The 15,817-nt window shown below is 45.5% G+C and overlaps 1 protein-coding gene across 1 annotated transcript; it reads right to left on the bottom strand.

Annotated features, from left to right (window-relative positions):
* Nucleotides 1-1,027: 1,027 nt before the first annotated feature.
* LOC135797984 (dynein beta chain, ciliary-like) lies at nucleotides 1,028-15,678 on the bottom strand. Its single transcript, XM_065310625.1, has 7 exons — nucleotides 15,364-15,678; nucleotides 14,944-15,294; nucleotides 13,108-14,890; nucleotides 12,792-13,042; nucleotides 10,834-12,492; nucleotides 8,924-10,636; nucleotides 1,028-8,873 (listed from the first exon to the last, which is right to left on the bottom strand). The coding sequence occupies exons 1-7, from the start codon at nucleotides 15,676-15,678 to the stop codon at nucleotides 1,329-1,331; spliced, it is 13,617 nt and encodes a 4,538-aa protein (XP_065166697.1). The 3' UTR covers nucleotides 1,028-1,328.
* Nucleotides 15,679-15,817: the final 139 nt, after the last annotated feature.

Below are 15,817 nucleotides of genomic sequence, written 5' to 3'. Positions count from 1 at the left end.
AGCGACCCTCCTCGACCGGGGGTTGTAATGCACAAGGGTGGCGAGTATGACTCACATGCGTATTCATCGCAGTGTGTTTACATTTACACTGCACACGTTGAAACTCTTGACTGAATAATTAATCAGATACCTTTGCCTTCGAGACCTCTTGTCGTGTTGTACATGATTTTTGATGGACTTTAGGGGATGAAATTCAAAAAAACATACTTCTTGGAATATTTCGGAAGCTTTCCCTCCGAATAACTTTCATCGTGATGTAATTTTTGTGGTGTTCTTGGTTTTCATAAAGCTTCGACAACATCTGCTGTCAAATCATAAGCGCTTGGAATTCGTGTAATGTTTGAGAGCGCGCGCGCGGCGCAATAAAAGCGCTAGTGTTGTGTAAGTGCGCAAGTTTAACAAGATATAATAACTTTTTCCCTTAATGCAAGAGAGCGGAGCAGCGCACTGCTTCCACCCCTCCTGGCTACCTAAACATCACCCGCCCTGCGTTTTCCTCTCGGTTTATCTAACAAGTGCGATTTAAAGCGGTTGCGGCGAGACGTGACGATCGAGTCGACGCCGCATCGGCTTAGAACTACTTGTTCTCGTATTTTACACGCTAACAACTAGAGGATCATCGCGAAATAAACCAGCGACACTGTAGATGGAAAAAACAGACTTAAAATAAAATTTTCGGAAGCAGGAGAGCGAAAAATAAAAAATAAACCGGATTAAATTCCACGCGTCGCGAGCAGCGCGAGCTTTGTGTCGGATTTATACTTTAATCAATATTTTATGAAAGATGCAAATTATAATTTCAAATTTTTAATGTAATTTCTCTCCATGCTCAAATCCTCACGAGATTTCAGTTATTTTAAACCAAAATAAAATTAAAAACTTTTTGCTCAATATTTTTCTATTAAATGTGCAGGAGGATAATTATAAATCGTCATTTGACGAAACCAGCATGGAAACATTCAACATCCTAATACCGATATGTGCGTGTGACTGCAAAAGCAACGCCAGCGTGAAGAATGGCGCGTTCTTAGCAGCGACGTTCAAATGTATCGGAATTGGATGGGCCATCCACGCTCTGCGGATAAAAGACTCAGGTGACTCACTAACTTATTTCATCGCTTCAATGATCTCACTTTTTACGTTTCCTTTTCCCCACTCGTCCGCGCAGAGGGTCGTGATAGAGTGAGGGCATTCCTCGCACTCGCCGGAAAGTTACGACGCCGTGGATTTCAGCATCTCGTCGAAGCGGAAAACATAATCAGAGCGCATTTGACTGATCTCTAGACTATACTCCATTATAACAACATGTATTTTTCTAAATAAACTTTTTATACTTGAAGTAGCGTTGCAACTCCAGCCAACACCCACTTGGATTGTTTTTCTCTAGTTTTGAGGTTAAACGTCCACACATACGTGCATCCTCTCTCGCGTGTTTTGTACACAGGGCATTCGTAAGTATGTCGCAAATCCTGCTTATCTTGCGTAATGGCCCGCAAATAAACAACCGGAAGCATTGGTGATAGTTCTTTCAAGATGGCGTCCGCGATGACTCCGTGTTGGATATCCCAGCGTGCGCCCTCTATGTATAAGCCGTGTATGTTTGCGCCCTCTTTGGGTGCACTGGAGATGTCATCGCGTTGCTTCCTGGTGACTTCCGTCTGCAGACACATCTTGTCTAACGGCCACTCATTCCGTCTCGCCATTTGCTGCATGATGGCGGTGAGAAAGGATTGCGGATTAAACAAGCCGCCCAGCCAGACGGAACTCGGCACCGAAAAGTCGCTCGTCCAATTTTCCAACTCCTTAATTCGCATATTCAAATCAGCACACCATTGACCTAATGGCAGTAAGCTCGGATAAGCCGCCTCGGCCCAGGCGTGCGGTACTTTGTCCAAAAACAATTCACCCTCGAGCATTTCCATGTCGGGCGTGATGGTCAGCTCGCCTTTGAGGCCCAGCCCGAGCTCTTTCAGCGACGTACGAATAACTCCGGCGAGCGCATTCATACGCTCACACTCCTGCAGGCAGACAATGACGTACGGCGTGCGGTCTTCCACCTTCCCCAACATCTCCTTTATACTGAACGCTTCCGGCAGCTTCTCTAATATGTCGTCCAGTGTTGAACGGACCTTCTCCTCGCGTGACATGCCCACGCCACTGGCGATCGCCAAGTTCGCCGACTGCATCTCGAATATAGTCTTGAACATCACTTCCGATGTGCCGGTAAGAAACCCGATTTCCGCATTCGGGTGCAAGCCGTACAAGTACGGTGACTCCGGAGGCAAGTGCTCATCAACGTAACGATGATAACCCGCGTAGTCAGTATTGGTCGGAGCTCTAAATCCAGGCGCGTAATACAACTCCCCATCTAGAAGCAATGGCTGCATATACTCCAACAGGTAATTCCTGCAAAGGCGGCGATCCCAATCATCAGTGATGTGCCCGCCGTACATTATTTCACCGAACAGGTATCTCAGATCCTCCCACGGCACTTTGCTATTGTTCTCCAAGTAATTATAAAGGACGTTAACGCTTATTGTAAGGTCGCCGATGTTAAACGGATAGTCCCGGTTCCAGCCCTGCGGGCCAAACTTCCTCCGCTCCGCAACCACCGCATGGAAGTAACAGAGGGAGAAAAGGATCGCGCGGAATTCCACTTCTTTCGTGCACATCTCCAAACTTTCCTGGCTGAAATTATCTAGGGCCTTGTGTAAATTAGCCAACATTCCTGTTGGGGACTCGTTGGTGATTTTAATTGACGATTCTAGGATACCCTGTGGTAACACATTCGCCGCAGGGTCAGCACTCATGTATAACCTATAGTCCGCATGTGATTTCTCTGATTGTTGTTCAATTTTTTTCTCTAAAGTTGGTAACCATTTCTCAACCAAGTGAATATTTTGTAACATCGCCCAATGTCCCAAAGTGGCACATCGATCGATAGTTGATTCCGCAATCGCCTCCTGGCCCTGTCCCAACGCAACCGCACAAAAATTACCTTTGTCGAATGTGTACCCCAGTCGCTGGCCCAAACTAGAAACATCCGATAGAGGATTCACACCTGGCGAGAGAATAAATAATATCGGCGTGGAGTTGCTCGTCTCCTCGTAGGATTGCTCGAAGGGAATCGTTCGCGCCTGAACAAACTTAGCTCCGAGCTTCTCCTCAATGAAAGCCCGCACGGCATACGTCATCCGATCCGGGCGTAGACATCGCATAATACATAATCTTTGCAACGCACTTTTATTTTTCCACTCCCCGGGGAGCTTGTCCTTTTCGGGACATTCGCTGTCGACGAATTTACGCCAGCGCTTGAGCGAGTGCTCAATGTCCTTATCCAAACCACGAAAGCCTTCCATCGTGGACAAAGCCTTCACACCGCCCCACAATACATTCGATAAGAAATCATACGGAGATGTGAGATTCGTCGTGACAGGAAAACGCAGCAAAAAGTCCAGCTCCACGGGGGATATCTCTTTGTTATAGACGAGGATCTGTATCGTCATTTGGGCGAGGAAGATTAATTTGTCGCGTTCGAACAACCCGCGACTGGTGTACATACACACACCGTAGGTGATGCTGTCGAGGAGATTGTTCACACGCTGTTTGATACCATCGCCCGGCCGGGCAACACTCAGAGACTTCTTAAACACAGACGTGAAGGCTTTTAACGAAAACTGGTAGATCGAGTTGATACGATTGAGATCGTTGAGGATGAAATAGAGTAGAGAGGCCCGCGCTGATGCAGGCCGGTATTGCTCGCGCGCCTCATCGATTTTCGCCGATGTCACTTTTGCCTCGGCGGCCTTCACTGAGATATCCGCAGCTGTGCTCTTTGTTGTTTCTAGGTTAGTCACAAGTGTGACATCTCCGAGGATATTCCCCGTCGCCGAAGACAATCTTTCAAGCAGGTTATCTTCACACGTCTTCAAAGTGATTTTGAAATCATTTTGTTGTTTGGTTAACAAGGCTTTCGATGTTTCCAAGTTGGGGCATTCAGCTTTGACCACTTCAGCTAATAATTGCTCCTCAAGACCACTTCGGGTAACAGTAAAGTTAATCAAAGTAGTTTGGGCTTGTATCTCGGGTTTGTAATGTGGGTTGCTCAACTTTGTTTGAATGATCAGTTTGAATCTCGGATCGTAATCAACTTCTTTATCTCCAATTTTGATCAGTTTACCCTTTTTGACCAAAACACGACTTAGAATTGGGTCTAGGACCCCATCGATTGTCTCCCCGATGTTTTCTAGTAAAACAATATTACCTAGTGATACACATCGTTCAATTGTGTCAAGATAATTCCTGGTTCCAAGGCGGATCACTACCAGGTCATCAGCGTACCGATTCTTAATCCACTTGATGCCCTGTAATTGCGGATCGATCATCAGTGGCCATCGTGCAGTGTTCGACAATATCGTCGCATTCTCCGAGGACATGCGGTCGGTGGGCAGACCTTCGTTGTTCCAGTTGGCAATTACAGCGTCGTCGGTTAACAATGTCAGCGGGTCCAACCCCTCAGTCATCGGCACGGATGGTGCCAGCTCACCGAGATATGGAATCCAGTGCTTGTTAATCAATTCCGCGCGGTATTTCCGCGTGAAGCAGCCGACGTAGGACACAAATGCGGTAACAAGCAGCACGTCGCCAGGTAGCTTGTGAATGGACGCCTTAAAGCGACCGACTGAGTCTCGCCATCGTAGGTTCTCCGAAGCGAGACCATTAATTAGACGCCGCGCGAGATTAATCATCGTGGCCGTCGTGTCCGCCTCCACCTGACACTTTAGTTTCGCATCAATCGCCTCCTCGTACTCCCCGCGTAGTGCCGATAATTGTTTCTCCAATTGCTGGAGTTTTTCTTTGAGGTCCCGCAGCGTCTGTCTGGCGCACTTCAACTCCGAGACAGCTTTTTGTAGAGCTTTACGCTTGGGTTCCACAACTAGGTAGATATCATAGTATCGCATTATATTGATTACCCAAGCGCATAAACCTGCAGCCGCAATGGACTTGGTCAGAATCTTGTTCGGTTCAAATTCTGGGTCGTTTACGTACGGCAGGACGGCTTTTACAACGTCCGCGTGGATGTTCTCCTTATCATAACACAACAAATCATTGAGGAACTGATCCACTTTACCCATGAGCATTTTGCACGCCTTCCAGCTACGATCTTTGGGTATCTTACCGCGTTTGGCGAAGAGTACTAAAACGGCAGCGCACACGTTTACTACCGCGTCAGGTGGACTGCCGAAGGACTTTAACTCGGTTAAATTGCCTTTATTGAGCGTGTTCAGTGCTTCCATCGCCGCCTCGAGCGCTGGCTCCGCTTTGCGCAAATCCTCCTCGCACATTTTTGCTTTTATGGCGACGTCTTCCTCGATGATTTTTACTTTCGCCTCTTCGTCACTGGCCAACGCTTGCTCTCGAGCGACTGTCTCATTTTCAGCTCTCAAAATTTTAATCAGTTTATCAGCGGCTTCATTCTTCCTACTCAATTCCACTTCCTGAACAGCCAATACCTCTTGAAGCGCATCCACTTCACTCGATGTTGATTTAAGCTTCATCAAGCCGTTCTCAAGCCGGAGGATATTTTGTTTCAACGCAAGTGTTTTGCTCGACAACAACTTGGCATACAGCGCGATTTGTTCGAGAAATGTTTTCGGCGTCGTGTAATTGTATCGCTTCTCACATAACAAAAAGGTTTGCGAGACCCGGTTTACGATGATGTGCACAAACGACATGAATTCCGAAGCCGATCCCACGTAAGCCGTGGGCAGCGTATTAATTTCAGCGAGGAAGCGTCTCGATACATTCAATAATGCTTCTTTCGGCCAATCGTGAAACCAATTAATGGCGGTGCAATTAATAATCGCCGGAAACTTGCGCGCACGGATCCGCAGCGTTGAACCAACCGGTGAAAAACACAATACGACTTTGATTAATTTACGCACTTTGTCTACATAGAACTTCCAACAGTTCTCCCTTGAATCCGATAGTCCAGCAGCTTTAACCTCACTTTTTAGAAGTGCAACCATCTCCTCTGTTTCGTCCTCAGTCAACAAGTCGGGAATCTCACCGGATGCTAACATATAATTAACCAAAACCAAAAATTCTTCATCGGCAACTTGTGAGTCTGTCATCAGAAACGCAGTGCTCACGTTTTTCATCCCAGCTTTCAGATACAAGCCGGCAATGTCCAACTTTAAATCGTTGATGGAGTAGCCCTTTTTCAGCTGGACCTGCGCCACGTCCAGGGACGCTATGAAAGCTGCCAGCCGCGTGAGCGATTGTTTTCCAGTTCCGCCCACACCAATAAGCAGAAGGTTGCCGCGCGGGCCTTCCAGGATGCGATTTATGCGACAAATATGATTCATTGCATCCTCGAACAGCACCAGGTTCATCGCAGCAACAAGATCGTTGTAGCTCGCTTGTGCTTCCGACAGCAATTTGTTCAACCGCTCATAGTTGAATATCTGTAGATATTTTGGATCGCCAATACCGTCGGCAAAATGACAAAATATCAACGGTTTCTGCATCACATTTCCTTCGTCAAACTCCTCGAAGGTTTTCTTGGCGATTTCATTCAACGCCTTGGTGAATCCATCGAGGTCCTTATAGCTGACCATTTTATCGCCGTACACACGCATGGATTCATGCATCCACAACCGGATAAAATCCGTATTGCATGCGATAGCGTCAGCAGTGGTAAAGAGCATGCCCTGGAAGACGTTCGACAAGTCTCGTAAGTTAAATATGTAGTGGAACTTGACAGCGGTGGGCAAGAAATTCGTGCAAACTTTCTGATGCAGCGCCAGGGCTGCCTCGACGATGCTGGCGCATAATTTATTAACGACGGCGTTAAAACGCCCCGCGAGCAAATGTTGTTTTAAAATCGTCGCGTAGATGGCGAAGAGCGCGTCGCCGGCTGGTGGGTTTAATGAGAACACGCAGAAGTGTCTCTGCAGGCGCGGATCGATGGTAAACGAACCGGCAGTGGGATTCATGCACGACACGTACTGCACGTTCTGGATTTCTTTCAATGACAACTTCTGCCTGTCGTACCAGTGCTGATAATCGATATGCTGCCGAAGTAAAGTGTGCGGTTGGACGGTAAAGTATTTATCTACTTCGGGCATATTCATATCATCAATAAAATACACCATTTGTTTATTTCCGGGTGGACCATACACGCGTCCCGCTTTTTTTTCAAGTGGTTTCTCTAAAATTTTCTGTAACATTTCCGAAGTTGTATAAAAATTAAACGGAACATTTGTGACTTGATATTGTTCAGGTAGCGACGCAAGTTTTTTCGCTATCAAGACACTTTTCCCACAACCGGAAGGACCGATTAACATACAAGGAATTTTCTTCTTCATTAAATGATCAAGGAAAAATCGTATGCGGCGTGTTTCCATCGTGTCAACCAAAGTAACCTGAAGCGGAATTTCTGCGTTTAGTTCGAATTTATCGATGAGATTCGACCAGGGCGCAAAAAGTTTCGTTTTGTCGTCGACGTAATAATCAAAAACGCATCCGTTGTGCGGAAATCGTACGGCTTTGTATTCGTGAGTGAACCATTTGCTGAATTCCGCCCGCCAGTCGACTTGATCCTGGAATAATGACGAGCCAAACGCCCACACGACGCAAAAAACGAAATAAATCTCGTACCACTCGCGCGGACAATCCAGCGGTACGTTCTCCGGAGTGAGAAAGCAATCCAATAAGTGACAGAGCATAGATAAATGCGTGACATCAACAAGTGGCGTGATTTTCTTAAATTTCACCTCGAGCACTTCCATGCAAGACGGCACATATTTATCAAACATCGAGGATAAAAGTGTGCGTTCCGTTGGATTAACTCTCGTGTCCAGCCATGAAGTAACATAAGGATTCCAACCAAGATCTTTAGGGTTAATGTAGAGTATTCCTGCTCGGGAGACTGTCGCTGGTGTAGCTGTACGTAAATTTGCAATTTCGAAAATCAGCCGCATGTGTGGTGTTAGGGAAATGCGTTCGTTGCTCGCCAAAGTCAACACTTTGTTGTCATCCATCAGCGTGTTGAGCGATTCGATCCACATGGGATCAATGTCACCATCGAGCACTATCCACCTGGGTGAATTCCCGGCTAGATTCACTTGTTCGCGCATAATCGCCGAAAACAACCCGTCTCGCCACTCGCGCGTCGACGGATTAATCACACCAAATAGTTCGTCGTTCGTCACCGCCTTGGGGTTCAAATCATTATACACCGGTCGCCGTTTTTGATTCGCATAGGTCTTAAACAACGTCTTCCACACGGCGGATTTACCTGTACCAGCAAAGCCAATAATAAACACGGAATGTCTAACTTCGAATAATTCCTCGAGTTGTACAACTTTCAACACGAATCCATCCTCGGCTTGCAGGCGTAGATCCGCGCTGGACTTTTTCACCAACTTCTCAAAGTCGGCATCGCGTTTACGCGGCACATCGAGCGCCGGAAAGAGGTCGCGAATCAGGCCCATGAATATGGGCACGTCGTCGGTGATGATTTTCGGTATGTTAAAATCGCGCAGCGCTCTCATTAGCACTTGATCTTCGGGTCTTTGTCGGTCGCCCCTTTTCAGCGCGCCGGCGACGACGAGCACCGATTTGATTGCACGCAGGCCCCAATCGTAGTGGTCCTGCTTGCTCAGCAGTTCTCTACACAGCGTGTACAAAGTGATAAATTTACGCGCCAGGACGCGCGCGTCTTGAAAACCTTCGGCCACCAACATTATCTCGCATATTAGCTCAAAGTCAGGCACAACCATCGCACAGGGCCGAAACAACGCTTTTAAATTCTCGGGTAATTCCGTGCGACCCGCATACCCAGGATTCATCGTGATGAAAATACCAACCTGTAAATAAAATTGTTTTAAAACATTCACAACGAAAATTCCACGCTTACAGTATCGACGAGTTGAATTTCTTCCTCGAGGAACCAGAAGCGCACGTCGCGGTGTTTGATCGCGTCCTGAATCGTTTTCACTTGAACAGCGACGACGGAGAGCACTTCGACCGATATTCGATTAAACTCATCGAAGCAACCCCACGTGCCAGTCTGCACTAATCCTTTATAAATATTGCCGACCGATTTGTAATCCATTTGCTCCGAACAATTGAATACGTAAACCATAATTCCCAACGCCTTGCCGAGATCTTTCGTCGTCTCCGTCTTACCTGTACCCGCCGGACCAGCAGGCGCACCACCCATCACCAAATGCAAACTCTGCGTGAGAGTTATGTAGCAGCGATCGGTGAGAGGGGTGATCACCAACCTCGGAGTGTTGCCCAAGTATTCGTACTGATATCGGATCTGCGCGTCGCATATATTTCCGCCGCAGTCCTCCAGATACAAGTCCCAATGATGGCGCAATTGACTTTGCCACTGGAATGCCTGAGCGTTCTCAACTTTCATCGCTATCAACTTATTAATCACGTCCCGGGAGTGTACATCTATCGTACAAATGGTCATAATCTTCTGTCGGTCACCAGGATCCAACTCTCCCAATAAATGTGAAATTAGTGTATTCAATTGACTGATTTGTTTCTTGTTGTAATCTTTCAACGCGTTTTCATAACCTTCTTCGAGTTTACTGAAAGCAATATTGGTTTCGGTTGACCACCAGATTTGGATACAAACAAGGGCGACTTGTGCGGGATATTCATAGATCCATGTTTCTCTTGTGCGTTCTTCATATGTCCTAACACCTTCTTTGAATAAGTTTTTTAAGGTTATGCGCATGGTGTCTATGAGTGATCCTAACCAAATCTCAACTTTTCCCGCACAAACACAAACAGAATGAAAATCAACCCTTTCCTCATTCTCCTTCGAAAACATGGCCGTCGCACGTTTATCACTATTCCCCCCCGCCTGAGAGAAACTCAATTTCGCTAATGAATCGAACAGCTTGGTTAAATGCCGCTGAATCAAATCCGGATGATTGCCATTACTTAGAATGTCAAGCAAGTCGGCCGATGATAAGAAATAGAATCTCGGGAACGCCAGCCGCTTCGTCTCCAAATAATCATTCAGCGCTTTCTCGCACTGAATCAGATCAGCAAGAAGACGTTCCAGCTGCTCGTAGAATCCCGGCGTGTTCGTCGCGCGTAATATGTTGGGTTGATTATGCATGCGTCGCAGAATGCGTTTGAATTTTGCGTCGATGTCGTCGAAACGCAGTGAATCGGCCGACAATTGGCTGCGTATGTCCTCTGAACCGATGAAAATTGATTCCAAGTAACCCCATTTGCGTTGCACGTCGAGAAAGACAGCTATCACTTGATCGATGTTCGATAATTTCTTCTGCCAGTCAGTAATTTCGTTGTAAAAGAATTCGATAAACTTAGAACTGAGCATATTCTGTAACTGCACTTGATGATCTTCCAGAATTTCAATTAGTTCTTCGGGGATGAGGAGGATATCGATTTGAGTTCGGTCATGGACCTCAAAGTCAAAGTTTTTCGTGGACCAGGTTTCTTCCAGGTCACGGATTGTTTTTTCCATTGTAACTTCTTTGATTGATTTGTCTACAATGTTTCGGACTTCGTCTTCGTATTCATGTAGACGTAGAGCTAAGAGGTCATTCAAGGTGGTTGTAGGGTCCATAACAAACTTAACCTGGTAAAATTTTGATTTTTTGATTTTTTTACAAAGAAAAATGGGAAAATGATGAAATAAATGATTGCGAATGATGAATGATGAGTTTTATTTCTAAATGTTATGATTACTTACTGTATAATAAGATTGGTTCAACCCAGGGGTCTATCAAAAGAAGTTTTTTAAGTTTTTTATTTTTGAGGTTAGAATTTTGGTACCTTAATAGTTTTCATAAGTTGATTCCAATGTCTTTCCCGAATGGAAGGATTCTGTAACTCAGTGACAGCTCTCAATGAGGTTAACATATTCTTCAGATTCGCTTCCATTTGAAGATAAACATCCCAGGTCCTAAGTTCCTTATCCATCGCGCGTAGATCCTTCCCGAATTTCTTGCAGTCCATGTCCATGGCCTCTACATCAATGCGTTTCCACGGCGTGTGTTTCCATTCATCTATCCACGAGTTACACATGACGACATAGTCCCACAGCTCTTTCAACAACCGCAATTCTCTCCTCGTCGCCGCCACATGCTTGAACTCAGGAATCTGCAATTCGAATAACCTTCCCTGCTCTCGCAACTTATCCACGCCGGCTTCCAACGCATTCAACTCCGCATGGCATTTGTCCAGTTGCTTATACAACTCCTCGCAATCATAATAAAATATCCGCAGTTCCTTAAAGTGCTCTCTATACATCGCCTGGCGCAGATCGAAAAGTGATAGATTCTTACGAATTGAATTCACTTGACTCGCCTGCAACGGCGCCATGATCTGTTTCGTGACGGCGGCGACCTTCTTGCAGTTGTCCCACATCTCCGGCAGTTCCTGCAGGCGAACACAAACCGCCTCGGGAAAGTCAACGTCGTAATAAGTGAGCAGATCGATAATCATGCGCAGCGGCTGGAACATATTGTCTGTGATCAGCTGGCGTTCTTTGATCTTCGATAGACAACTCATGATACGTATGAGTAGATCAGCGTCGTCGACGACCACCGGCTGAGCGATGAGCTCGACCGCTGTGTGGATAAACTGCTCTAATTCTGCAATGCCGTTGATCACGCAGTCGTGCAGATGCTGCTTGAAAACATGCGCCCATTTATTTATCGCGTTCATCAGCGATTGCTTCAGCGGGCGCGTGTCGAGCAGCATCCAGCCGTGGAGCACGCGCGTGTCGTCAAACCCGTCGACCTTTGCGAGCAGCGTCTCGAAGTAGGAAATTTGCTCCTTGAACAACTCCAGAGTCGGTGTATGCGTCTGCATCTCACCGTTTACGTTCAATTGCGGCCAATCCTCGACGGTAATGATGCGCGCGTATTTCAGAAAATGTTTCAAGTGCTCCTCGCGATCCGCCAGCCAAAGGCATTTGTAGTCATTGAAGTGTGTCAGATATTCAAGGATGTGCGCGTTCATAGACTTGCATCGCGATCGAATCACATTGCTCATTTTTTGAACTTCGCCGTCGGCGCAAATCGTGTTACTACACGTGTCATCAGTTAATTTATTCGTCATCGAGTAGATTTCCGTGAGGATTTTTTCAACGCATGCGAGGAAGTTGTCGGGCGCGTTTTCGCGCAAAGATGGCAATCCTTCAATTTGCCCGTCGTGGAAATCGATTGTTATGCAAAAGAGCGGATTAGCATTCGTGGTGATATCCATTTCGTAAATGAAGAAGCTCAAATTCAATCGCGTCGCGTCCAAAAAGATCGCCGATATTCGTTTGTGGAAGTTTTGCAGATACGCGAGCCACTTTTCATCGCGCATCGCACGCTCCGCGTACACTTGATCATAAAAACCGCGAAAAGCGTTGTAATTCTCAAACTTCACAAGCGATAATTCCGATTTAAACTTTGTACGCTTCACGTGCACTTCATCCATTTTCTGGAATAGAATAATTGTATTAATTAAAAAAAACTGATTTTTGAGTCATGATTTGTTTGAGTCATGATTGTGGAAATGAATAATTGTTCAGAAAACTTCACGGAGTCACATCTGTCATTATAATTAATAGTGTCTTTTTTGCAAGTCGCCGGATAACTGAGAATAAATGATGTGTTTTGTCCCAGTTCTTTTTCCCAACTCCTACTGGTTGCTTTTTAAAGAAAGACTTACTTTTAAAAATATCAACTCAGCACTCACCTCAATGTTCGACGTCGGCAGGGGATGTTATAAAGCAGAACAAAATTTGTCTTCAACATCATGTCAAGTTCTTTGCTGAGCGATTCAATGGTCTTATAACGTTTGTTGACTTCTTCGTCGCGATTGAAAAGTGAAAGAATCTCCGAACTTTTTGGATCATTCCGGCCGAAAATACTTTTTAGCGTTGCATTTTCCAAAGACTTTTCAAAACTTTTTATATATTTATCTACTGATATCTTACGATCGTATAATATTTTAACCATTGCATGCACTTTTTTAACTTCATCTAAATCTGTAAAAAAAATCATTTTTAGTTTTTAATGAATAGTTTGTGATTAAAATGATTAATATTATTACTGTTAGTCTCCCATGTTAATGCACTTCCGGCCCTGGTAAAATCCGCCTCAATTGTTCTCAATTCTTCGCTAATAATCTCAATCTCCTGCGCACTGACAACTTTCCGAATATGATTATAACACTGGACGCACTCGCTTAAAACTTGCAAAGTGCGCGTCAATTCATCATAACGTTCATAAATCACGCGCGCTTCCTCACCGAGTCGATCCAAACACTCAAAATCTTGCGCGTGCTTCAACTCTTTCAAAAGCCGCCGAAAACCAGCGTCGACATTAACGATCCACCCCTGCTCGGCGTTCGCGAGTATCGAATTCCGAACACTCTTCTCGACGATCGCAGGAATCGCCAGCAACCACTTGTTAACGGCGTCTGTTTCGTCCGCAATTAACATGCGCACCAGTGCCTCGCCGCCGCGGATTAATTCCTCCGCCATCGGAGTGTCAGTCTCTTCATTAGCCACTTCTCTGAAATCCCTCAAATGCTTCTCTGTCCTGCGTCGTAATTGACGCAGCCAGCGTGGATAATTCAACCGGTTATAATCCTCGTCCGTTTGTTTTGCCGTTGTTGCGTATAAGCTACGGACGACGTTCAGCTCGTCCTCGAGCATCAGTATCATCTTTTTGTAATGAGGTCGGAGTTGAGTCTGGATTACCTCGCGTTCGGCGAACACGCCTAGAACTTGCACGAACTTGTAGCAGGCTTCCAGATTTGGGCATTCGGCGAACGCGCATACAAAGATGGTTGCAAGTCGATTGTCAAAATCATTGCAGGATTCAACAAAACTATTGTAATCACGATAAATTGCAGTATCATCAAGATCCAGGACGTTGTACTGCACATTTTGGAAGCTTAGATATTTAGTTAGAAACTCGTCATGAATCTGTACGATATTTTTTGTTAAAACTCCACCTTTGCTGCCTCCCAACTCAATTTTTTCTAATTTATTAAAAATTAAAGATGTTTTGATAAGATTTTCTACTAATTTTAAACGTTCCTGAAAGTGAAATAATCTTGTAAATAAAGAAGCAGTTGAATATTGCCAGGCGGCCATTTCCCGAGCGATTTTATCCTTGACAATTTCATAAACTTTCAAGAACAACTCAATAGCAACTGAAGATTGCTCAATTTTCTGTATAGTTTCCTCCACATCGCCCATAAACAACGTATACGGATTTAATGTCCTAATGGCGGCTTGTATTAAAGAATTGGCGACTTCCTGAAACAATCCACCAACACGTTCGTTGCTCCTGTAATATTTACACTCTCGCCACAATAAGCCGATGCAATGCACCAGCGGTCCAATGTGCGGTAATAAATCAATAATGCTCAACTCGTCAAACTTTGCAAAATGATCCTTGAGACCTGTCATAAAATACGCGATTTCTTTCGCCTCTAGGATACCGCTCACTAATAATTTAAATGTGTTGTGGAATTCCTCCAGGTACGCAGAGTGCCATAATTCTGCATAGGCTAGCAATTCAATGGCGTCGTGCATTTTGAGTTGCCTATAGATGTTGTTCAGGTTGTCTACACGGCGTGCCCAAAAGCACAACTCTTGCATCGGGCCCGGATATTGATTATTTTCGAACAGCGATTGAGGGCTGGCTTTGAGGATGTTTGTTATGATTGTACACCATTTGGCGATGTAGGAGTCGATGAGCGCCTTTAATGCCACATCATCTTCCAATATTTCATTGCGTTGGAAACGCTCGGCGGATTCCTTGATTGAATTCACCTCGTGTGGCAGTGGAAGCAGTGTTATTCCGTCTAAGGAGCCTTTCATCTGTCGAAATTAATTGTGTCATTATCAAAATTTATGTTTGTTTTGTAATATACCTGATATAATGCTGAATTAAATTCGTTTAGTTGTTTGTCAACGTTTTCCTGCATAATCGGCGGCCATTGCTTCGCCTCAATTTGAGTTTTGATCAAAGGAAAGAGCACTTCTTCGTTGAGGGCGACTAATGTATTGGTGAGTTCGTTGGATAGATCACCGAAAATCAAACTCTCGGCGGGGAAAAGTTTGTGGACCACTCCCGGTGAGCGCTTGACAAAATAACAATTTTTTGCGCCCTGAATTGAAAGCACTCCGGCTAAAATCGTGTCCACAATCAACGTGCCATTAAAATTGATTGTGATAAACAACGCCTGATGGGCGTCCTTTTCCAAAAAGTCGACAACGTTACGCTGGAATACATTTTGAATTAAAAACAAAACAAAATAAACAAAATATTCACGCAGATAATAAAATTTTACATTGTATTCGTCCGTCTGCAGCATGCGCGCCCACTTGTCGGGTTTTATTTTCATGCTCTTTGTTACATAATTACACAAAAATATCATCCGCGCGTCTTCGTCGTAACGGCCTCGTTCCTCCAATGGCGCAGCGTTTCCGTTTGCCGTGCCACCGGCGGCCGTTGCGACTTCCCCGCCACTGGTGCGGCGCGCATTGTCTGGCTCGCAACACAATTGAAAATTTTCGGCCGCCGCGTCCGCGCCACTTTGTTCGTGCCGGTGTTTACTGAGTCGGCGATCCCGGCGGTTTTTACGCCGTCCGCCGGATTCGGCCATCACCGCTCCCGGTGGCGCGCTAAGTACTACCAACTGTAATGCATGAATTTAGTCCTCGTGAACGCATTTCCACGCCTAACGCCTCGACGTGTCGGATAAACAATTAAAATCGACGCCTAGCAACCACTTCCTGTTCGGT

Source organism: Atheta coriaria, unplaced genomic scaffold (assembly GCF_025399875.1).
Source record: "Atheta coriaria isolate IRGN ID8LTWV9N9 unplaced genomic scaffold, Caltech_Dcor_3.1 hic_scaffold_9_pilon, whole genome shotgun sequence".
Classification (NCBI taxonomy): domain Eukaryota; kingdom Metazoa; phylum Arthropoda; class Insecta; order Coleoptera; family Staphylinidae; genus Dalotia; species Dalotia coriaria.
Note: the sequence above shows the minus strand (reverse complement) of the source record. Positions and strands in the feature narration are given on the sequence as shown.

Excerpts from the sequence above, each read along its gene's own strand:
- LOC135797984 (XM_065310625.1), bottom strand. The coding sequence starts at position 15,678 with ATGGCCGAATCCGGCGGACGGCGTAAAAACCGCCGGGATCGCCGACTC. Across the intron at positions 15,295-15,363 it reads TGCAGACGGACGAATACAAT|CGTAACGTTGTCGACTTTTT; the intron begins GTAAAATTTTAT and ends AATGTATTCCAG. Across the intron at positions 12,493-12,791 it reads TGATGTTGAAGACAAATTTT|AAAATGGATGAAGTGCACGT; the intron begins GTTCTGCTTTAT and ends ATTCTATTCCAG.